This window comes from Oratosquilla oratoria, chromosome 1 (assembly GCF_046742065.1).
Source record: "Oratosquilla oratoria isolate Oo_2021 chromosome 1, ASM4674206v1, whole genome shotgun sequence".
Lineage (NCBI taxonomy): Eukaryota > Metazoa > Arthropoda > Malacostraca > Stomatopoda > Squillidae > Oratosquilla > Oratosquilla oratoria.
Window position 1 is genome coordinate 82,259,202 of NC_134777.1, and position 27,535 is coordinate 82,286,736.

Here is a 27,535-nt window from a genome sequence, read left to right on the forward strand (position 1 = left end):
CTTTCTTCATCTTCTTCTTCCACCATACATATTATCCTTCCGAATTGGAATGCACAATGGGCCATTTTTGCGAACAAATTTGGATTAAAAACGAACATGAAGATGAATAACTCGATTGGAATGACTGAGCTGAACTACAGCGTGTGTTTCTTTATCCGATTGTTTGGCAACTGTGACGTCACCACCGGTTCACCTAGCAGCGATTACTAGTACTAATTACTAATCGACTAGAACATCTAGACTTCGGAAAAGTGGTATGTGAGGCACAATTAAAAGTGAATTTTCTGAATAGATTCTTCTGTAACAGGTAAAAACTTTATTTGTATGCTTTTAAAAAGTACTTTTTCGAGCAATACGATGATTTTTAGCGAATGGTATATCTGTTGATATCTGACCTTTAAGTAATTAGAGCTTCACTAGAGCTCACTAAATCTTCACTATGTCTTTAATATACATGGGAAGAACACAATACCTTGAGGAATTATACACTAATGTAAGGGGTAATTATACCTAAGTTCATTAAATACATATTTGAAAATTTAATTTCACCTACTATATAAAGCGATGCAACACTCCCTTAAAATGGGATAGAAGAAAAACAAGGGGACATGAAAAGAAACTCTGATCTGGAAAAAAAAAAGTTTTACACACAGTGGTGTATGTCTGGAACAAATTGGATGAAACAATAGTGTGTGCAAACACCATACAAGAATTTAAGAACTAGATGTGGGATACAAAGATAATCACTGAATCAGCTGAGTATATGGTGAGCCTGAAATCTGGAGCTGGAGGTCCTTGATCCTTGCTAGGAGAGAGAAGGTCTTGGAGCTGCAAGTGAGTTGTTGCTGCGACAGTTGGTGAGGCTATACTGAACTCAGTTGGCAAGAGGCCATCCTTTTAAACCCTGAAGTGGGCTCACAGGAGTGTCCTGTTAGATTGTCTAACCTTCTGATTGGCTGCCTCAATAACAGTCTTGAATCATTCATATAGGGACTTAGCCTTCTGTCAGATTATATGTCCACTACAACATTTTTCTGATGCTGATATTCAATCCATCTCAACAAATCCTTCTCCATATTCATTGCAGCTTATTTCCTTACTAGTGATGTATGTTTAGCTTTGGAAGAAGTGCTAGCAATAACTGCAAAGTGAATGGAATCTTCACTTTTTTATTCATTTTTTTATTTTTACTATTATTATTTTTATTATTATTATTATTATTATTGTACAGTGCACTTGGTCACGTGGAAAGGGCAACCAACAGCAGCAAAGAACAAACCCTACCCAAATTTGTCCAACACTACCTTCTCCTCTAGGATCAACATCTGGCACTTAGGGACTGCTTCAGCAGGTGACTTAGCTGCCTTCTTAGGGGCCATTTTGAAATATATGCAGGGTGGATATGATGGTACAAGCACAAGATGCAAACACTACAGTAGTTACAGCTGAGTGAAGGAGAGTGGTAATTGTGTGGAAACATGCAGGTAGTGTGGGGTGAATCATCCTCCAAATAAGAAAATTCATCACTTGTTCATATTTGTTGCCTTACCCACAAATAGTAATTGAATCTGTGAATGTTAAATCTATGAATGTTAAGGGTTACCTATACTATTTTGATGTTGAATGGTGTCCTGAACACAAGCATGTCAGTGTGGTTCATATTTCTCTTGAGAGTGATTTTTCTGTGGGGCTGATATCTGGGGAATGTTGATGAAGCATTGAAGTTCTTTAATTATTTGAGTTTGTGTGCATTTGCTTTTGTGTGGATATATTATTTGGTATGGGTACTAGATTTTATGTTTTTCAATAGTAAATTGCTGCATTCACCTAATAGTGTTTGTGTGAAATAATGAAATGGTGAATGGTGTTGAGGGCTGTAGTAAAGAACTGTGTATTTATCATTTTCATATGATATTGTATGAAGATTATAGTTTTTGGGTGCAGGTATTATTTGCAATCATTTTGGTGCATTCCATTTTCAGATTTTGTCCTGGTTTGATTGTAATGAATCACAGTCCTCCTCTGTTCTTACTTTCTTCAATATAGGCCACTAAATGTAAAACTTAGGTCACAAATGATTGCAGAGGAAGTACTATCTAGAATAACAAAACTAGCAGTGAACAACACAAAAATGTATGGATAAAAAAAAACAGTGATGAAGAAAAAGAAAAGGAACTTAGAAATGAAGCAAATGGAAAAATTAAAAAAAGAACCGAGATTTTTTTTTTTTTTTTTTTTTTTTTTTTTTTTTTTTTTTTAACGTGGTGGACCTGAGGCTGAGAAAATGGTATATCAGGAAAAAGGAAACAAAGCAAACAGAAAAAGGTGAGAAAGAAAAAAAGTTAGCCTACACCAACATTGATGGAATGATTTCAGGACTGAATGAATTAAATGACTATCTGGCAGAAAAACCAGACATAATGGGAATAGTAGAAACTAAATTAAAAAATAATCTACCACCAAATACTGTGGGACAAGGTCTATACAACTGTTGGACAAAGAATAGAAAGGGAAAACAGGGTGGGGGAGTATTATTTTTGACTAAAAATGACTTAAATGTGACAAAGATAACAGAAGGAAAAAACAATGTTGAATCAATTATGATAAAAGTTGAAAGGAAGCACATGAAAAGCAGAATATTTGTAGTAGTGTATGTGCCTCCGCCCAAAACACAGTCCTGGACAGAAAGCAATCATTCCAAACTATTGGAAGATACAAAGTATGAACTGACTGATATACTGAAGGAAAGAGGAAATATAGTAATTATGGGGGATTTTAATTCAAAATAATTATGTTGGGAAGAAATAACAGTGAAGTGTGGAGAAGACCTCTGGGGCAACATGCTGCTTGATATGACCATTGAATACACAATGACTCAATGGATAAAGGAAAATACCAGATACAGAAACAATGAGGAATCATCAAGACTGGATTTAACACTTAAGTCAGAACCTGAAATTGTGGGAGTTTGTAATGAACTAGTTCCTTTTTTGGGGTAGAAACCCTAAGGGAAGGGGAAATAGAGTGTACTTGGGAAAACAGAGTAGAATATAGCATTAATGTAGAAGAGTATGCCAGTATAGTACAAAATATAATTTTAGGATATAATGTCGGTAGAGGACGAAATGTTACATTAGGATGTAATGTCAAAGGACAAAATGTCACGATGGGATGTAATAACAGTGGAGGACAAAAGATCACGATGGGATGTAATGATAGTGGAGAACAAAATATCACGATGGGATGTAATGATACTGTAGGAGAAAATATCACGGTAGGATATAATGTCAGTGGAGAACAAAATATTATTTTAGGAAGGGATGCTGGACAGAATGTCAATGGTCAAAATATCACAATGGGATGTAATGACAGTGGAAGAAAAAAAATCATGATGGGATGTAATTATAGTGGAGGAAAAAATATCACGGTAGGATATAATTTTAGGAAGGGATGCCGGACAGAATATCAATGAATGATGGGAGGCCGGTGTGAATTGCGGTGACATAGGGGGACAAAGTGTATAAAAGAGATCGGATGACCATGGGCGATCAGATGTCCATGATGGGGGATATGTTAACCACTTCCATACAGTGACGCCTACGTAGGCGTCATGAGGAGCAAGTGGGTACGCAATGATGCCGACGTCGGCGTCTTGATTATATTTATTGTAGTCGTACCTAAGTAACCTTCATTCTCTCTAAACTGGCTTCATCATATTTTCTATGGTTATCAAAATTCACGGGTGAAAGAGAACGAACGATTAAGCACTGACTTTATATTTTTGATAATGCGATTATGACGCAACATCACACGTCGGGCAGCTAATGCTGCCAGATGTGCGATGTGCCCCGGAGTGAAGAGGTTAATTTTGATGAGAGAAATATTAATGAGGCATTGAATGTCAATGAAGGACCAAATGATAATATAGAGCAAGGTGTTAATAAAAAACAAAATCATAATGTAAGACATGATATTGAAATTCAAAATGTGGCAAAAAAAAAAAAAATATGCATGAGTTTCTTAAAACCATGTACTTTAATGCTCATAGTATTAGGAGCAAATTTCAAGAAATACAGGTGTATGTCCAAAGCAAAAATCTTGATATAGGAATAACCGAGACATGGTTAAATGGTACAGAGTTCGAAACTGAATTTAATATTGCGGGATGTAAACACTTTCATCAGGATAGAAACCACAAGAAAGGTGGGGGTGTTCTGTTGTAGGTTAAAAGCAATGTCCATGCTTGTGTTTTAGAGAAAGTGAAACAGGATGCATATGATAGTTTGTGGGTGGAGTTAACCCAAACAAATGGAAAAAAAATTAATGTAGGTATAATATATAGGCCAAAGACATTATCATTAGCAGATGACAAACTGTTATTTCAAGAACTGTCTAGTTTCTGCAACTGGGATTTATTGATAATGGGTGATTTCAATTTTACTGACATTGGATGACCCTTGATGGCCATATAGGTAGTCACTTGATTGATTTTCTTGGTAATAATTACTTGATTCATGTAATAGAGCTCACTAGATATGGAAACTTACTCAATCTATTGATCACTAGCCGCAAAAGTATGGTAACTGATGTAGAAGTCGGGGAAACTGTTGCAAATAGCGATCACAATTTAGGTTCAAACTCCTACTAAAATTTTTTAGAATAGATACTTGTGTTTCTAAAATACTCGATTTCAGTAAAGCTCAGTTCATAGGACTACGTCAGGAGCTTCAGCTTACAGATTGGGAGGCAAAATTAAGCGAAAGACCTGTAGATCAGATGTGGGAAATATTTCAAAATACGCTCACTAAGATGATTCATACTTACATTCCTTTTAAGGACAGAAGTCCCCCAAATCAGGCTCGCCCAAAATGGCTCGACAAAGAAACTGAAAAAAGTATTGCTAAAAAGAGACAGGCTTATAAGAAATATAAGTGCTTGGGTGCATCCAATGACTATGAAAGTTATGTATCAATACAGAGATCTAAAAATGACAATAATAAAAAGAAAACGACAATACGAAATGAATATTGCTGATAAATCCAAAGAGAATCCCAAAGAATTCTATAGTTACATTAGAAATAAAAAGGTTGTTAGGAATCACATTGGTCCACTATTATCTGCTGACGGTCAACTTGAATATTCAAATGAAGGAACGTGTAATATTTTAAACAATTATTTTAGCTCAGTATTCTTAAACAAAGCACCTCAAAGTGAACTCCAATCTGAAACCTGTGAAAAGTCTAGGGTAAACTTACTACAGTAAATACAACAAAAGAAAAAATTAAAAGGTGTATAGAGAAACTCAAAGTTAATAAAACACCAGGGCCTGATGGTTGGCATCCAAGAATCTTAAAGCAAATGAAAAATGAGATTGTTCCATTAGAAATTATTTTCAAGAAATCCATCATATCCAGAGGTGTCCCAAGAGAATGGAAGCTAGCTAACGTTACTCCCATATTCAAAAAAGGTGACAAAAAGAAATGAAATAACTATAGGCCTATAAGTTTGACTTCAATTGTAGGAAAAATAATGGAAACTATCATCAGAGATGCTATCGAATATCATTTAGGAAGTAACCGTTTGATAATGATAGCCAGCATGGTTTCAGACAGAAATGTTCTTGCGTGACTAACTTACTCGAATTCTACAACACAGTTATCTTGAATTATGACAAAAGAAACAATATAGATTTAATATATCTAGACTTTGCAAAAGCTTTTGATACCGTCCCCCACGAAAGACTACTTACTAAATTAGATTCACACGAAATAAGTGGTAGCCTATTAACCCCTTCAATATGGGGCATATCGCACGTCTGGCAGCATTAGTTGCCAGACGTGCGATGTTGCGTCATAATACTCGCATTATAAAAAATAAAGTCACTGCTCTATCGCTTGTTCTCTTTCACCTGTGAATTTTGATAACCATAGAAATTATGATGAAGCCAGTTTACAGAGTATGGGGGTTACGCAGGTACGACTACAATAAATATAATCAAGACACTGACGTCGGCATCCGCATGTACCCACTTGCTCCTCGTGACACCTACGTAGACGCCACCATATGGAAGAGGTTAAGTTGGACTAGTAATTGGTTGAATGATCGAAAACAGAGAGTTGTCTTAAATGGAAAAACTTCTAGATGGAAAAATGTTACAAGTGGAGTTCCTCAGGGTTCTGTTCTTGGGTCACTTCTATTCATAGTACAGATGCTCTTCTACTTACGTTCATTCGTTTTACGTTTTTTCAATTTTATGTTTGAACTGACTGTAAAAAAAACTGTAAAAAAAATTTTTTGAGTGAATTTTTTAGTTTAGCGCGCGCTCCGTAGTTCAAACGATACTTGCGCATGACGCTGTGTCCATTGTTTACATTGCACAAACGACAAACTGAACATGCCTTGCCTCCTCCTCCACCATCTCAATTTATGTTGCTTGAATTTAATTTATTTGAAATTAATGTTATTATTTTACAATGTTATGTGTATAATTAATGATTTAGGGGTGTTTTATAAGATACAGTAATAGAATTTACGGATGTATAGTACAGTAACAACTTACGTTCATTTTCAACTTACGTTCGGCCGTTCGGAACGTAACTAAAACGTAAGTTGAGGAGCATCTGTATATATAAATGATATAGACCACGGACTAAAGTCTACTGTTTCCAAATTTGCTGATGATACAAAACTGTGTGGAATGGCAAATGATCACTTAAACTAATTAGATATTCAAGAAGATTTAGATAAATTACAGCAATGGTCTGAAAAGTGGCTAATGAAATTTAACACAAGTTAATGTAAGGTAATGCACATAGGTAAAAATAAGAGTACTATTACAAGTTATTTGGAAATTCGTTAACAAAAGTGGATAGTGAAAAAGATCTCTGCGTAATTATCAGTAATGATCTCAAATCATCCAAGCAGTGTATTTCAGCCTCTGAGAAAGCAAATAAGATTCTAGGACTGATTGCGTGATCTTTTGATTTCAAAAGTCCATCACTCATTAACAAGCTATATAGATCGTTAGTTCGTCCACATTTGGAATATGCTGTTTCCGTATGGTCACCGAATCTCATTAACCCCTTCCATACGGTGCCGCATATGTAGGCGACATGAGGAGCAAGTGGATACGCGAGGCTGCCATATCGGCATCTTGATTATAGTTATTGTAGTTGCCCCAGCGTAATGACATACTCTAAACTGTCTTCATCACATTTTCTATGGTTATCAAAATTCACGGGTGAAAGAAAGAATGATCGATATAAGCAGTGACTATATTTTATGATGCAAGTATTATTACGACACATTGTACGTCTGGCAGCTAATGCTGCCCACGAGATTTTGGCCCGTACTGAAGAGGTTAAAGACATTGACAGACTGGAAAAAGTACAATAGCGAACCACAAAACTAATTCCAAATATCAAAAATAAATCATATGAAAATCGATTAAAACATATGAATCTGTTTTCCCTAAAAAAGTGTACACTCAGAGGTGACTTGATACAGGTCTTTAAAATTCTAAAGGGAATTGACAACATCAAAAGTGACAAAATTTTCCCATTGAATGAGAATCAGACAAGAAACAATGATCTCAAACTGTCCGGAAATAGATTCAAATTGGAAGTGGGTAGAAACAACTTTGCCAACCGTGTAGTAAATGAATGGAATAAACTTCCTGCATAGGTAGTGCAATGTAGTTCAATTCGAAGCTTTAAAAATCATTTAGATAAACACCTAAGCAAGATGTTGTAATGATTATAATTTATTTTATATCATTTGTTTTTGTTTTATTATCATTTGTCTGTTTGATTCTCATTTATTATTAGTTATATGTCAATTTATTATTATTTACTATTTACCTAAGTTGAAAGGGAAGGGTGAATGTAAGTTTGGGAGTGTAAGTGGGAGGTTATCAGGAGTGAAGAGAGGGCGAGTGAGGGAAGGGATGGCTATTCTAGTAAGTGAAGAGATAGGTAAACGTGTAGTGGAGTGGAAGGAGGTTTCCTCAAGGATAATGTGGATGAAGGTGAAACTGGGAAAGGAGATGTGGGTCTTTGTAAGTGCATATGGGCCTGGCAGTGAGAAAAGTGTAGAAGAAAGGGAGGCCTTTTGGATAGATTTAAATGAGTGCATAGAGGATTTAGGGAGAAAGTCAATGTAATAGTACTGGGAGACCTTAATGCTAGGGTAGGAAATGGTCCAATTGATGGAGTGGTTGGGAAATGTGGAGTTCCAGGAAAGAATCGTAGTGGAGAGTTGATGGTGGAAATGTGTCTAGAGAGTTGATGATAGCAAATACAGTGTTTTGGAAGAAAGTCAAGCATAAGTACACATGGGAGAGGGTGGTGGATGGAAGGGTGGTAGATAGGGTGTTGATGGATTATGTAGTGGTAAATAGGATTATGAAAGGAAGAGTTAAGGATGTACATGTGCTAAGGGGAGAGGGTGGGGGAATATCAGATGATTTTTTGGTGGAAGGTAAGTTGAGAGTGGAGGATAGATAGAGAAAAAGGAAAGGGACAAAAGGTAGGGAGGTGCTTAGAGTGAACTCCTTAAATGAAAAGGAAAAGGAGAAGGAGTACAAGAAGAAGCTGAAGGAGGAGTGGGAGGGAGTGAAGGATAGAGTAGTGCTAGGTGTGGAGGAGGAATGGGGATGGTTTAAGGAGGGAGTCACAAAGTGTACAAGGATGGTGTGTGGAACAAGAAGGACAGGAGGAAATAGAAGGAAAGGTAGTGAATGGTGGGATGAGGAAACAAAGAAGGTTGTAGAAGAGAAGAAGCGAGCTTTCACAGATTGGCTACGAAATAGGACGAGGGAGTCATATGAGAGGTACAAAGAAAAGAAAAGAGAAAGCAAAAGATAAAGGAGGCAAAGAGGAGAGCAGATGTGAAGTGGGGTAAGAGTATGACAGAAAATTTTGAAAGTAATAAAAAGATGTTTTGGAAAGAAATTAAGAGGAAGAGGAGGCAAATCAAGTGGAGAAGAAAAGGTAAAAGGTGCAGATGGAGAGATGATAATGGAAGAGAAGGTAGTAAGGGGAAGATGGGCAGAATATTTTAGGGAGTTGCTAAATGTGAAGGAGGATAGGGAAGGAAAGATAGTTGCAGTGGGAAATGCTAAGAAAATGACCGTGATGAGTGAGGAAAATGGAGTAGAAATAAGGATGAAGTGAAGGCAGTTGTTAAGATGATGAAAGCAGGTAAGGCACCTGGTCTGGATGGATGCCATGCAAAATGTCTAAAAAAAGGAGGTACAGTGATGGTGGACTGGCTGGTGACGTTATTTAACCACTTCCATTCGGTGACGCCTATATAGGCATCATGAGGAGCAAGTCGGTACAAGATGATGCCGACGTCGGCATCTTGATTATATTTATTGTAGTCGTACCTATGTAACCTCCATTCTCTCTAAACTGGCTTCATCATATTTTCTATGGTTATCAAAATTCACGGGTGAAAGAGAACGAACGTTTGAGCACTGACTTTATTTTTGATAATGCAATTATTATTACGCAACATCGCATGTCGGGCAGCTAATACTGCCAGACGTGCGATGTGCCCTGGAGTGAAGAGGTTAATGTTTGCTGGAGAGAGGGTAGAGTGCCGGAGGACTGGAGGAGTGCCTGTATAGTTCCACTTTACAAGGGAAAAGGGGACAAGTATGAATGTAGTAGTTTTAGAGGGATTAGCTTGTTAAGTGTAGTTGGGAAGGCTTATGGGTCTTGATTGAAAGGATTAGGAGAGGAACAGTGAGGAACATTGTGGATTTAGGACGGGTAGAGGTTGTGTAGATCAGATCTTTGTGGTAAGACAGATATGTGAGAAAGCTATAGGAAAGGGGAAGGATGTTTTTTGGGCTTTTATGGACCTGGAAAAGGCTTATGATAAGGTAGACAGAAAGGCACTGTGGGAGGTTATGCAGATATATGGGATAGGAGGAAAGCTTCTAGGAGCTGTCAAGAGTTTTTATGAGAGTAGTAGAGCTTGGATGGGGTAGTGCGAGAGGTAAATGCTAGGGTAGTGGGTCAGGGATTGGAGATGGTTAAAAAAAATGGAGAAAAGTGGGAGGTGAGCCAGCTGTTGTTTGCGGCTGACACTGCGCTTGTAGCAGAATCGGAGGAGGGATTGAGGAAGTTGGTGACAGAGTTTGGGAGAGTATGTGATAGAAGAAAGCTAAAGATAAATGTGGGTAAAAGTAAGGTGATGAGATGTACAAGGGGTGAAAGTGGCAGTAGACTGGAAGTGAGCATTAAGGGAGAGCGACTGGAGGAAGTGGATAGTTTTAGATACTTGGGTGCAAATGTGGCAGGAAAAGGTGGAGTGAAGGTGGAGGTAGAATGTAGATTGAGAGAAGCGAGTAAATGCCTTGGTGGATTAAAGAGTGTAATGAAGAATAGACATTTGGGAATGGATGCTAAGAGGAGACTGTATGGAGTGATTGTGCCAACAGCACTGTATGGGGCAGAAACATGGAACATAAGAGAGGAAGAGAGAAGGAGTTTGAATGTGTTTGAGATGAGGTGTCTGAGAAGTATGATGGGGGTTACTAGGCTAGATAGAGTGAGAAATGAGGAGGTGAGGAGGAGAACAGGGGTGGAAAGGGAGTTGGGAGATAGGGTTGATGAAAGAGTATTAGGATGGTTTCGACACATGGAAAGAATGAGTGAAGAAAGACTAGTAAAAGAGGTATGGAAGGCAGATGTGGAGAAGGTGAACATGAGGTGACGTCCTAGGATGAGGTGGATAGATGGGGTGAAGGGGGCTTTGGGGAAGAGGGGAATGTCTGTTGAGGAAGGACAGGAGAGGACAGAAGACAGGGGTGAATGGAGAATGGTTGTATATGGATGATGTTGTGATGCATGAGGTGGAATGGGCGGGGATGGGGGGTGAGGTAGTATGTGTGAGCAAAATTTGACGCAGGCTGAAGGGATTTCTCCCCGTCTTCTCCTTTTATGCATGGGGGGACGGAGAGGGGGGTCGCCAATTTAATGAAGCGGCCTAGCTGTGGATGTGCTGTGTCTTGTGACACTGCTTCTGACCCAGGGCAGTGGACGAGGTGCAGGGATGACCCGTCATCCAGGAGGTGCTAAGATGAGAGAGAGGGTGGAGGGGTGTGGAGTGTATTCAGGGATGGAATGGGTGGGAATGATTTTATGCCTTTTCCTTTTTGGTTACCTCTCTTGTAAGGGGGAAAAAGCCTAGGTATATGTATGTACTATTTACCTGTTTATTATTTAACCTCTTCACTCCGGGCCAAAATCTCGCGGGCAGCATTATCTGCCAGACGTACGATGTGTCATAATAATACTCGCATCATAAAATATAGTCACCGCTTATATCGATCGTTCTCTCTTTCACCCGTGAATTTTGATAACCATAGAAAATGTGATGAAGACAGTTTAGAGAGTATGTCATTACGCAGGGGTAACTACAATAAATATAATCAAGACGCCGATATGGCAGCCTCGCATATCCACTTGCTCCTCATGCCGCCTACGTATGCAGCACCGTATGGAAGAGGTTAACTTTACCTATGCATTTATTTATGTATATTAGTTGTTATTTACATTATTATAGTTTTTATTTATTAATTATTATGATTTTTTTTTTTCTTTTTGTATCCGACCAAGATATGGACCAAAGGGTCTCTTGTCGGCATGCTCCTCCTTTGTAATCTGTTGTAATAGATTACAAAACACCAGTAGGAAAGAATGACCATGTACTAATAGAATTCGAACTAAAAGAGCAAATAGACCTAAGAAGAAATGAGAAACATAGAATAGGAAGACCAATGTACAACAAAATGAATTTTGAGAAATTTAAAATATTTTTTTGTGACGCAAACTGAGAAAAAAATTCCTAAATGAAGAAACAAGGATGGAAGAGAAATAGAATTGAGAACTCACCTAACTGTGAGGGAATAGAGATAGAAATCCCCCCCCCCCCCAATGAAGGAAATAACTGTAATGCAGAAGGAAATCAGCCAAATAGAAAACATGTCAGAAAATCGAATGGTCCAGATGGAATTGCAAATTGTACAGTGAAAGAATGCGTAGAGGAGTTAACAGCTAAAATACATAATATAATCAAATGCTTGCTCAAAGAAGGAAAGGTAGCGCAAGACTGGGAAAATGCAAATATTGTACTAATAACAAGCACAATAGCTAAAATATGTGAAAAAATGATCAAAAGTAGATGGGTTAAACATTGGAAGAAAAAATATACTGAATCCAAATAAATTTGGATTTAGACAAGGAAGATCATGTACAACAAACCTGATCTGCATCTATTTGAGATTAATAGAAATGATACAAGAGAGGGATGGATGCAGACTGTGCCTATCTAGACCTTCAAAAAAGCATTTGATAAGGTACCACACAAGAAATTAATAAGAAAATTAGAATCAATAGGTGGTATCAAAGGAAACTTATTGGAGTGGATAGAAGACTTCCTGACTGGGAGAAAAATTATTGTAGTAATTAGAGATAAATACTCAAAATGGGAAGAAATGATAAGTGGTGTTGCACAAGGGTCAGTGCTGGCTCCAGTCATGTTTGCCATATATATAAACAACATGGATGGAGGAGTAGAGTGTTATATGAATTTCTGTGCAGATGATGCAAAAATGTTGACTCAAAAGTGGGAAGTAAATTTTAATATCAAGAAATGTAGTATAATGGAGTTTGGAAAAAGTAAAAACAGAATACAAAAAAAATGATAAAATTGATGAAGTCAAAAAAGTGAACTGAGAAAGAGACATTGGAGTAATAATCAGCCAAGACATGACACTGGACAAACATACCAACAAAATAGTCGGACAAACCTTCAACCTATTAAGGGCAATGAAAGTGGCATTTGACTATTTGGATGAAGAAATTATTTGAAAAATATTAGTTACATTAACCTCTTCACCCCGGGGCACATTGCACGTCTGGCAGCATTAGCTGCGTGACGTGCGATGTTGTGTCATAATAATCGCATTATCAAAAATAAAGTCTGCTCAATCATTTGTTCTCTTTCACCCGTGAATTTTGATAACTAGAAAATATGATGAAGCCAGTTTAGAGAGAATGGAGGTTACATAGGTATGACTACAATAAATATAATCAAGATGCTGACGTCGGCATCATCGCATACCCACTTGCTCCTCATGCCGCCTACGTAGGTGTCACCGTATGGAAGTGGTTAATAAGACCAAAACTGGAATAGGCAGAAACACTATGGACACCCAGTACTTAAAAGAACATAAAGATATTAGAAAGAATACAGAGAGCAACAACAAACTTGGCACCAGCTCTTTCCAAATTAACATACTAACAAAGATTATCCAAATAGGAATTACCAACACTGGAGTAGAGAAGAGAAAGAGGAGATCTACTGACTATAGAATCATGAAAGGAATGAAAATCCTTGATAAGAATGATTTACTAAAATGGGACAATGGAAAAACAAGAGGACATGAAAAGAAACTCAAAAAGGATATCTATAGAAGAGATCTGAAAAAAAGTTTCCCACACAGAGTGCTGGATACCTGGAATAATGTAGATAAGAATGTAGGATGTTTCGGATACTGATGTTTCGGCCAGAACTCTGCAGGGTAGGACGTTTCGGCCAGTCCTCCAAGTGTTTCTATTATTATTTATTTTTTATTGAAAGAAAATATATTATTAAAAGAATTTTGAAAAAATGACATATCATTTGAAGTAACAATATTTTTTGCACTTACTGTGTGAAAATGAAATGAAATTTATGAAACAAATTATCTAAATATTAAAATTATACAACTTTCATGTGTGGACTAAGGTAAATGGTGTTATTGTTGCACAAAAAGTTGCCTAACATTGATAACATATTATAACAAGGAGAATGTGCTGCATGCGTTATTGCTAATATGGTAATTAAGTTGAATGTGTGGATTAAGATAAGAAAAAAGGAAAAAGTATAAACAACATAACTGTTACAGTGTTTTTTACTGTGTACATATATCCATCTAGACAGAGTTTTTGACCACCACGTTTGGTTTTGATAATTTACATGTTGCATTTACTCCAGAATATCACTAGGGAAACTATAAAACTAATGAGGTTCAACATTTTACAAGTCTATATATACTGATAGCTTCTACTCACTGAGTTTGCTCACAGTTTGACCAAAGTCTTTAAACTGCTTTGATTTAGACTCGTACCCTATTCTACTCCTTTTTGATGTAGACTCATCTCCTACTCTCTCTTTATAGTTGGTTTAACCTGTACTCTGCTTTAATTCGCTTTGATCTATATAAGGTGAGAATAACACCTTTTTCCTAATCTCCTACTCTTCTCTCTTTAGAGTTGGTTTAGCTATACTCTGTCATAATTTTCCATTTGGTCCATATAAGGTGAGAATAACACCTTTTTCTAATCCTAATCCACACATTCAACTGAATTACCATATTGGCAATAACACCTTTTTACTTAACACATGCAGCACATTCTCCTTGTTATGATATATTATCATTGTCAGGCAACTTTTTTGTGCAACAATAACACCATTTATCTTAGTCCACACATGAAAGTTGCACAATTTTAATTTAGATAATTTGTTTCATATAAAGTGCATTTTCAATGCATTTTCACACAGTAAGTGCAAAAAATATTGTTACTTGGAAGTGATATATAAGTAATTTTTGAAAATTTCTTTTAATGTATTTTCTTTCAATAATAAACAATTTCAATTTAGATAACTTGTTTCATAAATTTCATTTCATTTGCACTTGCTGTGTGAAAATGCATTTTCATTTCATTTTCACACAGTAAGTGCAAAAAATATTGTTACTTGGAATGTTATACAGTCGCCGCAAAAAAAATCTATACACTAAGGACTTTTGGACAATAAAACTCAAAAGTACAACTAACATGTGCTTTATTTCCATTTAAAAGTTACATTTAGTATTTTGTCATGTTGCCCTTGTTCTTGAGTACCATCTGGATCCTTCTGGGCATTGAAGAGGCGAGTTTGGTGAAGTAGGTGCTGTCCATAGTGACCCAGATCTTCTTCAGCACCTCCTTCAGGTCTGGAATACTGGTGGGTCGCGATTTCTCCAGTTTGTTTTTCATCAGATTCCAGGCATTTTCTATTTGGTTCAAGTTTGGGGAATTGCCTGGCCACTCCATAACACTGATATTGTCGTCATTAAGGAACTTTATCACTTCCTTAGACCTATGGGCAGGGGCACCGTCATGCATGAAATGATCACACTCATGGATGTCCCAAAATTCGAGCATGTGATCCCTCAAAACATTGATATAATTGCTCCCTTTCATGGTCACATTCTTGGGGAGGAAATATAGTCCACCCCTGCCCTTGTTACCACTAAAGGCACCCCACACCATCACACTGACTGGGTGTTTCACTGTTGTAACTGTGTACCGCTGGTCGAATCTGGACACATCACTGGGGCGATGAACGATCTTGGAGCTGCACCCTGATCAGCCTGAAGGTACTTTCATCACTGAACATCACCTTCTGCCACCGCTCTGATGTCCAGTCCTTGTATTTCTTACAGAAATCAATCCGTTTCTTCTTCATGGCCTCTGTGAGCAGGGGCTTCTTGGCGGCACGTCGAGCTGGCATTTTGAGGTCCTTCTGCAGCCGATGTTAGATAATTCTTACAGCAACGTTTTTAAGGAGAGCAGGATGATTTTGCTTCAGACTAACAGCTGTTATACATGGATCTAACATCACTTCTCGTTTTAGGATCTTGTCAGTGCGAGTAGATGTCTTCTTTGGGGCTCCAGAGCCTGGCTTTCTTGGTGGTACCATATCAGGAGGGTGTGTGGCGGCTGCTTTCTTCAGGCTGTAAATGACCATTCTTGTCACCTGCAGGTCTGCGGCAACACATATCACAGACATTCCCTGCTCTAACAGAGCTAGGGCACGGGCCTTTTCTTGCATTGAAAGCTTGGAACGACCCATTTTGATCACCAGAAGGAGAGTTAGAGGGCACCAAAGTCAGTGAAAAAGTGAACAAAAGGGCACTAAAGAGCAGCATGCATAGACTCCTCTCTCATCTAGCGCTGGCAGCGCACTGAAGCGTTATGTGTTGGCGAACAGTGTAAAAAGGGGCGCTCTATACACCCACGTCATCAGTAACTCCGCCCACTTTTTATTATGGCGGGAAATCAAGTGAAATCTATTCATAAAATCCCATGTATAGATTTTTTTTGCGGAAAAAATGTATAGATTTTTTTTGCGGTGACTGTATAAGGAGGACATTAGGAGGACTGGCCGAAACGTCCCACCCTGCAGAGTTCTGGCTGAAACCTCAGTGTTCAAAACATTCATGGCTGAAACGTCTGTCCACCTGTAGATAAACAGTGTGTGCAAACACTATTCAAGATTTTAAGAAAAAACTTGATGCTGAAAAATACAAAGACGGGTCACCACAAGCATAGCTCCCTTAACATATAATACAACTAGGTAAATATTGTATATTTGTTTTGTCTGAGAAATTTGGTTATTTTGGGTTATTCTGCATTGTCTAGTTGCTTAGAGGTTGTTAGCCATTTCTTGTTATTGTTACGAATGTTTGCATATTTTTTTATAGTGTATGTCTGGAGACTTTGTCAAATGCCTTATCTGTGTCATTTTGCTAGGGCTTTCTTGTTGAATCTTTCCACCACTTGTTAGGAGTTATTTGTGAACAGCGCAATGATGGAGTAGTCTTCTTTGAATTCATGTTGGTTAGGGGATTGATTGATTTACATGTATTTCCTTTTTTTTTTCATCTAAATGTGGTTAGTATTTATGAAAGATTAACTATTAGACATGAAGGATTACAAGGGAAATGGAAAACTGCAGTTCATTGATATTTGTGGATTACAAACCAGCTTTTCAACATAATTAGTGGAGATCTTTGCCATGTTGAGATGAACAGAAAATTATTTGCTTGCTGTCCCCTTTTATCTCTTTGTATATATACTGATGCAGAAAAATGTAAACTAACACTTTAACTTTATCATTATTTTGTAATAAAGATGTATAGACTTATTATTACTATATATGATTTTATCTAACTGGGGGTGTCCGTTTCAGAATAGTATTAAAACTATTATTATTATTTACTCAGTTGGTCAATCAGGACAACATTCAATTTGTCCAAGATTTTACAAAGTTGTCTGTAAGGGGTACCGTCCTAGCCCTCTCATGGGAGGAGTTTGTGATGTTAAACCATATTAATCAGTCAATCAAAAGATGTTATTATACATTTTTATCCAACAGCAAATATTGTATTATTAACTGTATGATTTCTCTGTGATCCTTATCTTCACCAATTGTCTATTTCAGCACATGAAAGAGACCCACATGACCATTCATCATCAGAGCATATGGAGCCACACACAGTTGTTGGAGTGTCTTTACTTCTAGGGTTCTTGCTTATGTTACTTATTGATCAGTGTGCAGGAGGGCACCCAAAACCTGGTAAGGATTAATCAGAAAATGGTATTTAATTTCATATTATTATTTTATGCCTGACCATCTATGTGTGAAAATAATCAGTCCTGGGTATTTGTTAGTGTGCCATTTTTGGATTTGATTTTCTGTTGTGAATGTTGTGACTAAGGAATAAATGAGTTAAGCTATGGGACTATATGAAGTCTTCTTTGCAACTATACTTGCTGACTAGTACAATTGTATGACTCAGAAATCACACTTGGGTTTAGTGTTTCAATAGCAGTGGGACCAAAGAGAGTGTGTTTCTGATAGTAACAGCACTCTTAAGTATTAAAAAAGAGTAACAATTTTAGAAAAAACACACTACATGGTAGTGATGGGAATTTTGAATACTTCTATTTTAGCTTGGTACAAACATTCATTCTCTGATTTGATTTTGATATATTTGTTTGGCCATTTTATTGGAATGTGGTTGATGTAACAGTAATCACATTCAGTAGTGTCTGCATGGACTAAATACTGTTTTGAATAATGATTATAGATGGGGCAGCAGTTTTTTTATCCATGTGTTTCATGTTTATATGTTTCTATATGTTAAAGAAAATGGAGAAAAATGGGAGATAAGCCAGTAGTTTGCTGAAGACACTGCGCTTGTGGCAGGATCAGAGGAGGGATCAAGTTAGTGACAGAGTTTGGGAAGGTGTGTAAAAGAAGGAAGTTGAAGATAAATGTGGGTAAAAGTAAGGTTATGAGATGTGCAAGGGGAGAATGTGGTAGGAAATTGGAAGTTAGTATTAAGGGAGAGAGACTGGAGAAAGTGGATAGCTTTAGATACTTGGGTGCAAATGTGGTGGAAAAGGGAGGAGTGGAAGTGGAAGTAGAATGTAGATTGAGAGAAGCAAGTAAATGTCTTGGTGCGATTAAAAAGTGTAATGAGAAATAGACATTTGGGAATGGATGCTAAGAGGAGATTGTATTTACCTAATTGTATTTTACAGGAAGGGGAGCTATGCTCATGGTGACCCATTTTTGTATCTCGCAAGATCAAGTTTGTTCTTAAATTCTTGTATGGTGTTTGCAGACATTATTTTTTCATCCAGTGTGTTCCAGACGTCTATCACTCTGTGTGGGAAGCTATTCTTTTTCAGGTCTCTTCTGCAGTTGTCCTTTTTGAGTTTCATTGCATGCCCTCTTGTTTTTCCTTGGTCCCACTTTGATAAGTCCTCTCTATCAAGGCGTTCCTTGCCTTTCATAATCCTGTAGATGGCTAGTAGGTCCCCTTGTTCTCTTCTTTGTTCCAGGGTCGGCAATTCCAGTTAGGACAATCTTTGTTCAGCAGAGTCGCTGAGAGGAGTAATTCCCAAGAGAACATGTTTAATTGACACACCAAGAATAAATCAAAGGTGGGAAAACAACAGTTTTTCAGGTTTTCAAAGAAATCCAGGAGAAATAGGTAAAGGCTTAGATATAGATAGAGAAGTTAGATATAGCAATGCATTAAGAAATCATGAAGTAAATGAATTATTGGAAGAAATCATAGATTTAAAATTGGACTACCGAGCTGTACTTAGGGAATTGATTACTTTGCATAAGAGTAATGAGCAAACGATTAGAGAATTAAGTGACCTAAAGAGCGAAATTGATATGCTCAAAAGAGAAAATGAAAGAATGAAAAATGAGGATAAAAATAAAAATGAAGAACTGAAAAAGGAGATCAAAGAGCAATTACAGGTAGTGACTGGAAAGGTGGAAGAGTCAATCAAGGAAACAGACCTCCTTCAAATAAAAAATCCATGGAAACAAGAACAGGAAAACCAAAAAATAACCTTTAGAGAAATAGTACAAAAGTAGATGGAGGAAAATACAAAAGAAACAGTTATGAAAGTACATACATACTGTACATACATATACCAAAGGCTTTTCCCCCCTTACACGGGGGGTAGCCAAAAAGAAAAAGGCATAGAAATCACTCCCACCCATTTCATTTCCCATATATTCCACTCCCCTCCACCCTCCTCCCTCTCTCCTATCTTGGCACCTCCTGGATGACGGGTCATCCCTGCATCCTGTCCACTGCCCTGGGTCAGAAGCAGTGTCGCAAGACACAGCACATCCACAGCAAGGCCGATTCATAAAATCAGCGACCCCCCCCTCTCCGTCCCCTCATGCAGGAAAGGAGAAGACGGGGAGAAATCCCTTTGGGCTGCGTCAAATTTGTTCTCATATATACTTCCTCACCTCCCATCCCCCACCCAATCCCCCTCATGCATCACAGCCTCATCTATATACAACCCTTCTCCATTCACCCCTATCTTCTGTCCTCTCCAGTCCTTCCTCTACAGACATTCCTCTCTTTTGTAAAGCCCCTTTCACCCCATCCATCCATCTCATCCTAGGACGCCCCCTCATATTCACTCCTTCCACCTCCGCCTTCCACACTTCTTTTACTAATCTTTCTTCACTCATTCTTTCCATGTGTCCAAACCATCCTAATACTCTTTCATCAACCCTATCTCCCAGTTCCCTTTCCACCCCTGTTCTCCTCCTCACCTCCTCATTTCTCACTCTATCCAGCCTAGTAACCCCTATCATACTTCTCAGACATTTCATCTCAAACACATTCAAACTCCTCTCTTCCTCTCTCATGTTCCATGTTTCTGCCCCGTACATTGCTGTTGGCACAATCACTCCTTCATATAACCTCTTAGCATCCATTCCCAGATGTCTATTTCTCATTACACTTTTTAATCCACCAAGGCATTTACTCGCTTCTCTCAATCTACATTCTACCTCCACCCCCACTCCTCCCTTTCCTGCCACATTCACACCCAAGTATCTAAAACTATCCACTTCCTCCAGTTTCTCACCCTTAATGCTCACTTCCAGCCTACTGTCACTCTCTCCCCTTGTACATCTCATCACCTTACTTTTACCCACATTTATCTTCAGCTTCCTTCTTTCACACACCTTCTCAAACTCTGTCACTAACTTCCTCAATCCCTCCTCTGATCCTGCTGCAAGTGCAGTGTCGTCAGCAAACAACAGCTGGCTCACTTCCCACTTTTCTCCATTTTCTTTAACCACTTCCATATGGTGACGCCTACGTAGGCGGCATGAGGAGCAAGTGGGTACGCGATGATGCCGACGTTGGCATCTTGATTATATTTATCGTAGTCGTACCTACGTAACATCCATTCTCTCTAAACTGGCTTCATCATATTTTCTATGGTTATCAAAATTCATGGGTGAAAGAGAACGAACGATTGAGGACTGACTTTATTTTTGATAATGCGATTATTATGACGCAACATCGCACGTCGGGCAGCTAATGCTGCCAGATGTGCGATGTGCCCCAGAGTGAAGAGGTTAATCATCTCCAACCCCTGACCCACTACCCTTGCATTCACCTCTCGCACCACCCCATCCACGTAAAGATTGAACAGCCAGGGCGACAAAACACACCCCTGACAAAGTCCCACCTTTACCTCAAAACATTCACACTCTCCATTTCTAATCCTAATGCAAGCTCTACTATCATTAAAACTCTTGACTGCTCTTAACAGCTTTCCTCCTATCCTGTATATCTGCAGTACCTCCCACAGTGCCTTCCTGTCTACCCTGTTGTAAGCCTTTTCCAGATCCATAAAAGCCCAAAAAACATCCTTACCTTTTCCTATAGCTTTCTCACATATCATTCTTACCACAAAAATCTGATCTACGGAACCCCTACCTGTCCTAAAACCACACTGTTCCTCACCAATCACTTCCTCTGTTCCTCTCCTAATCCTCTCAATCAAGACCCTCCCATAAGCCTTCCCAACTACACTCAGCAAGCTGATCCCTCTGTAACTACTATACTCACACTTGTCCCCCTTTCCTTTGTAAAGCAGAACTATACAGGCACTCCTCCAGTCCTCTGGCACTCTACCCTCTCTTAAACAAACATTAAATAACCTCACCAGCCAGTCCACCATAACTGTACCTCCTTTCTTCAGACATTCTGCATGGCATCCATCCAACCCAGGTGCCTTACCTGCTCTCATCATCTTAACAGCTGCTTTCACTTCATCCTTCCCTATTTCTCCTCCATTTTCCTCACTCATCACTCTCATTTTCTTAGAGCTTCCCACTGCAACTACCTTTCCCTCCCTATCCTCCTTCACATTTAGCAACTTCCTAAAATTCTCTGCCCACCTTCCTCTCACTGCCTTTTCTTCCATTATCATCTCTCCATCTGCACCTTTTACCTTTTCTTCTCTACTTGATTCGCCTCCTCTTCCTCTTTTAATTTCCTTCCAAAACATCTTTTAATTACTTATGAAAGTAATTAAAGAAAAGGAAAATTGGGTGAGAGATACAGTCGATGAAGGTAAATGCATTGTGGTCCATGATATCCTAGAAAAACACAATATATATAAATACCAGAGAGAAAAGGAGGAAAGGAAACAGCAAAGGAAATTCTGAAAGAAATTCAGGATGAAGGGCAAAATTTTGACAAAGAAATGGACTAGATTCACAGGATAGGCAAATACACAAAAGAAAAACAGCATAGACCTCTGAAAATAAAACTAAGAACTCAAATGATAGCTGAAGAGGTACTATCGAAAGCGGTTGAATTAACAAACGGTGAGAAAATCAAAGATAGATGGATAAAAAAGGAAATGAGTGATGAAGAAAAAGAGAAAGAGAAGGCTCTCAGAATTGAAACCAACAATAGAAATGAAAAAAGAACGGAGGTGGATTTTTTTTTTTTTTTTTTTTTTTTTTTTTTTTTTGAGAGAGAGAGAGAGAGAGAGAGAGAGAGAGAGAGAGAGAGAGAGAGAGTGTACTGGACCTGAGACTGAAAAAATGGTACATCAGAAGAATAGAAACTTAAAAAAAGAAAAAAGAAAATATGAAACCAAAAGTAGCAAACACAAATACCGACGGTATGATCTCTGGAATTAATTAACTAAATGACTATCTGGAAATAGAGAAACCTGACAATGGGGAGGTGTCATGGTATTGACCAGAAAGGGTTTAAAAGTGACAAAGATAAATGAAGGCAAATATAATGTGGAATTAATTATGAATAAAGTTGTAAATAAAAATATGAAAAGTAGAAAATTTGCAAAAGTATATGTGCCACCAAAAACATAGGCTTGGTCTGATGGTGATCATTCTAAGTTACTGGAAGACACAAAGAATGTGCTAAATGAGTTACTGAAAGAGGGTGGTAACATAGTAATTATGGGTGACTTTAATGGGAAGAAATGATAGTAAAAGGGGGAGAAGAACTTTGGAGCAACATTTTACTAGATATGACCATCGAATATACCTTAACACAATGGGTTAAGGAAAATACTAGATATAGAAACAATGAGGAACTGTCGAAACTAGACTTAATATTAACTTCTGAACCGGATATTGTGAACAAAATGGAGTACAAGACACCAATTGGAAAGAGTGACCATGTACTAATAGAGTTTGAATTAAAAGAACAAAACAGTTGTAAGAAGGAATGAAAAACATAGAGAAGGAAGGTTAATGTACAACAAAATGGATTTTGTAAAACTAAGAAAAAAATTCCAAAACACAAACTGGGATAAATTCTCAAAAGAAAAGTACAAGGAAGGAATTGATAAATATGTACCAAAGAAGAAGCAAAAAGAGATTTATATAAAGTGTTGATATAATAAAAGGTACAGTGAGGCTAAAGACAGAAGAAACAAAGCCTGGAAAAGATGGAAAAAAGACAAAAAAAAAACATCCAAATGGCAAACATATATAAAATTTAGGAATGAATATGTGAATATATGCAGGAAAGAAAAAAGAAACTATGCAAAAGATATTGAAGACAAATGTAAGGATCAACCTAAACTCTATAACATATGTAAATGATCAATTATAAGACAAAAAAGAAATTGTAAAACTGTGTGAAGGAAATGAAGAATATGTAGATGACACAGAAATGGCAGAAATTATGATCAGACATTTCAGGTTTGTTTTTACAATTGAGAGCTCACAAATTTGGGAAGATGGACTACGAGAAAGATCCCCAAAAATGAAAGAAGTAAAGGTAACATAGAAAGAAATGAGATAAAATAAAAAACTTAGTTTTAGGAAATCGCATGGACTGGATGGAATTGCAAATTGGATACTGAAAGAGTGTATAAAAGAATTAACAGACAAATTATACAAGATAATAGATTTGTCACTCAAGGAAGGAAAGGTACCACAAGATTGGAAAGATGCAAACATAGTACCAATTTATAAAGGAGGAAACAAAGGGGATCCTACAAACTTCAGACCAGTATCTCTTACAAGCACAATAGCAAAAATATACAAAGAAGTTATCAGAAACAAATGGATCAAACACTTGGAAGAGAATAAAATGTTAAACCCAAAACAATTTGGCTTTAGAAGTGGAAGATCATGTACCACAAACTTAATATGTTTTTACATACATATACCAAGTGCTTTTTCCCCCATACAAGGGAGGTAGCCAAAAAGAAAAGGCATGAAAAACCATTCCCACCCATTCCATCCCTAATACACTCCACTCCCCTCCACCTTCTACCCTCCCTCTTCTCTTGGTACCTCCTGGATGATGGGTCATCCCTGCATCTTGTCCACTGCCCTGGGTCAGAAGCAGTGTCGCAAGACACACCACATCCATAGCAAGGCCGCTTCATTAAATTGGTGACCCCCCCCCCTCTCCGTCCCCTCATGCAGAAAAAGAGAAGATGGGGAGAAATCCCTTCAGGCTGTGTCAAATTTTGCTCACACATACTACCTCACCCCCATTCCACCTCATAGAGAATGTCTAAAAAAAGGAGGTACAGTGATGGTGGACTGGCTGGTGAGCTTATTTAATGTTTGCTGGAGAGAGGGTAGAGTGTCGGAGGACTGGAGGAGTGCCTGTATAGTTCCACTTTACAAGGGAAAAGGGGACAAGTGTGAGTGTAGTAGTTTCAGAGGGATTAGCTTGTTAAGCATAGTTGGGAAGGCTTATGGGATGATCTTGATTGAGAGGATTAGGAGAGGAACAGAGGGAGTAATTGGTGAGGAACAGTGTGGATTTAGGACAGGTAGAGGTTGCGTTGATCAGAATTTTGTGGTAAGACAGATATGTGAGAAAGCTATAGGGAAAGATAAGAATGTTTTTTGGGCTTTTATAGATCTGGAAAAGGCTTATGCCAGGGGAGACAGGAAGGCACTGTGGGAGGTTTTGCAGATATACAGGATAGGAAGAAAGCTTCTAGGAGCTGTCAAGAGTTTTTACGAGAGTAGTAGAGCATGTGTCAGGATTGGAAATGGAGAGAGTGAATGGTTTGAGGTAAAGGTAGGACTTTGTCAAGGATGTGTTATGTTGCCTACTACTGTAAACCGACTCTCTGTCTTGACTTTCGGGTAAGCGTGTATCACCGATCGGGCAAAACTGCCCTTTATGACCATTCCTACCTGCCCTGATTATATTATCGGTGGGAACTGGGAATCGAAATACGGTATAATATCAATTCCAGTAAAATTATGGTATATGGTAGACATCGTATGGTAGATGGTAGATACACACTAAATTATGGTAGAAATACCATAATTATGGCAGACAGCGCAACCTTGGTGAGATGCTGTGCTGTGCTGCCGTAACTGTCGTACGGGATGCTGGACGCCACGTGCAAACGTACAGTAAACCAGTAAACTCATAATATGTGCATGTAGACATCTGCTGAATGTGGTCGTAAGTACGGTTGGACGTAAGTCGCACAGGTCGTAACTCGGATAGTGAGTGTACTGTATGTACAATGTCCAGCAATACATGTATCTTTATTTTCGTGTATTTTCCCTCTTTTATACAGTACATTAAAGCTTTATTTACTGTTTATTTACGGTGGTTAGGTTCCTAAAATTACCGTATAAGACCAAATCCGCGTATGCTGACATTCCATATTGAATACCGGGGTATTTTTTTAGTTTCGACCATGGGCGAAATATAGCAATAGAAAATTAATTATTAATTTTGTAAATTAAAATGTATCAACGTAATATGCAATTTTGTGGGCAGAAATGAAAGTAAAAAATACCTTGCTACAAGAAAATATGCTAATGAACGAAGTCGGTAGCATAGGCTCGGGACGCCATCTTGTCATCTGCCAACGTCTCTCACGACGACGACAACGAGGACGAGCCGGATGACATTTAATTTGCAGATAATGATTTATTAAACACAGGTTAGGTTAGTTTAGTTTAGGTTAGACGAATTAATTTATCATCCTTTCATTTCTTCGACATCGGCATCTATCATAACAAACATGGTGTACCATTCGTCCGACATGACTTCGTTACTTACGAAATCTGTTTTAGCATTTTTTTTTCATTTCCGCTCACAAAATTGCATATTACGTTGATACAATATAATATACAAAATTAATAATTAATTTTCTATTGTTATATTGCGCCCATGGTCGAAACTAAAAATTTACCACTACCGGTATACACTGTACCCCAGGTAGTTTTTGCAGCTTGCAGGATGGTAATGTAGACCTAAGCTTCAGAACACTACCTCACAGCTAATATCCACCGTACAAGTTCATTTATAACATCATACAAATTTGCCTCAGCCAACTTAATTATCGTACACGACGTCGTAACTTCGGGAGATTTACGTTAAATGACGTCACAAAGCCCGTCATTACTCCGAGTTGTCGTTAACCGAGTAGGTCGTTAAACGAGGAGTACCTGTACTGTATAAAAGAGGGAAAATACACGAAAATAAAGATACATGTATTGCTGGATATTGTACATACAGTACATGTACGTATATGTATACACTTTCGCTTAACAACCAATTCGGTTAACGATGGCGATGTTGGTTCCAATTGTCGTCGTTAAACGAGGAGTGGTTGTATGAGCATAGCTCTCGTCCCGTAAAATACAACTAGGTTACACCTCCTCCCATCATCCACTCCCAAATGTCCACCAACCTTATACAGGTAAACGTCGACTTACGATGGCATTAGGTTTCGATAGAGCCATCGTAAGACGATTTCATCGTAAGTCGATCCCCAATTTGTGTATCACTGTTCCGTGGTCACTGTACCTAGCCTACCTGTATATTAACCACCAGAGATACTGAATATAGCCTATTAAACATGTACAGTAGTTTATTTAATTATTTTTATCCTTTTTACCATATTCAAACACTATAATATGTATTTTCAGTACGGAACTTAAATCTCACGGGCAGCAGCCAATGCCAGCCGTACGACGTGACGTAATAATACTCGCATCATAAAATATAGTCACCGCTTATATCGATCGTTCTCTCTTTCACCCGCGAATTTTGAAAACCACAGAGAATGGGATTCAGGCACATTTGAGAGAATGTAAAAACACAGGGGCGACTACAATAAATATAATCAAGACGTCGATATGGCAGCGTTGCGAATCCACTTGCTCCTCATGACGCCTACGTGTGTGGCACCGTATGGAAGGGGTTAAATTATCATATCGTCGTCGTCGTCGTCGTCATCGTAAAGTCGAACAATCGTAAGTCGCGGCCATCGTAAGTCGACGTTTACCTGTATTGTCCAATATTCTATTCTTACTTTTTCCAAACCTCATTATGTTGCATTTCTTGATGTTGAAGTTCACTTCCCACTTTTGACTCCATTTCCAGACTTTGTCCAGATCTCTCTGAAGTGGTTCACAGTCTTTCTCTGTACTTACTTTCATTAGTAGTTTTGCATCATCTGCAAAGAAGTTCATATAACATTCAACACCTTACATATATGGCAAACATTATCAGAGCTAATACAGAACCTTCTGGGACTCCACTAATCATCTCTTCGCAGGTCAAGTTTTTGTGTCTTAACTACCACCCTCATTTTTCTCCTGTTCAAGAAATCTTCCATCCATTTCATTAACTTTCCTTGTACACCTGTTGTTTAAATTTTTCTTGTTAGTTTTTTTTTGTGGTACCTTATCAAATGCCTTTTGTAAATCTAGAAAAGCACAATCCACCCATCCATCCCTTCCTTGTATTATGTGCCTTGAATAAAAACAAATCAAGTTGGTGGCACAAGATCTTCTTTGTGTAAAGCCAAATTGTTTTTGGATTCAT

At 38.1% G+C, this 27,535-nt stretch overlaps 1 protein-coding gene across 3 annotated transcripts in view; it reads left to right on the forward strand.

Annotated features, from left to right (window-relative positions):
- Positions 1 to 27,535, forward strand: part of Zip102B (Zinc/iron regulated transporter-related protein 102B) — a 570,902-nt gene that overhangs the window by 116,817 nt on the left and 426,550 nt on the right. For 2 of the 3 annotated variants that reach the window (XM_076173608.1, XM_076173425.1), the window contains 2 exons: positions 1,232 to 1,351; positions 17,326 to 17,460. In XM_076173608.1, the coding sequence (XP_076029723.1) occupies positions 1,232 to 1,351; positions 17,326 to 17,460 (255 nt within the window). The remainder of the gene's footprint in view (positions 1 to 1,231; positions 1,352 to 17,325; positions 17,461 to 27,535) is intronic. The other variant, XM_076173514.1, reaches the window with a different exon arrangement.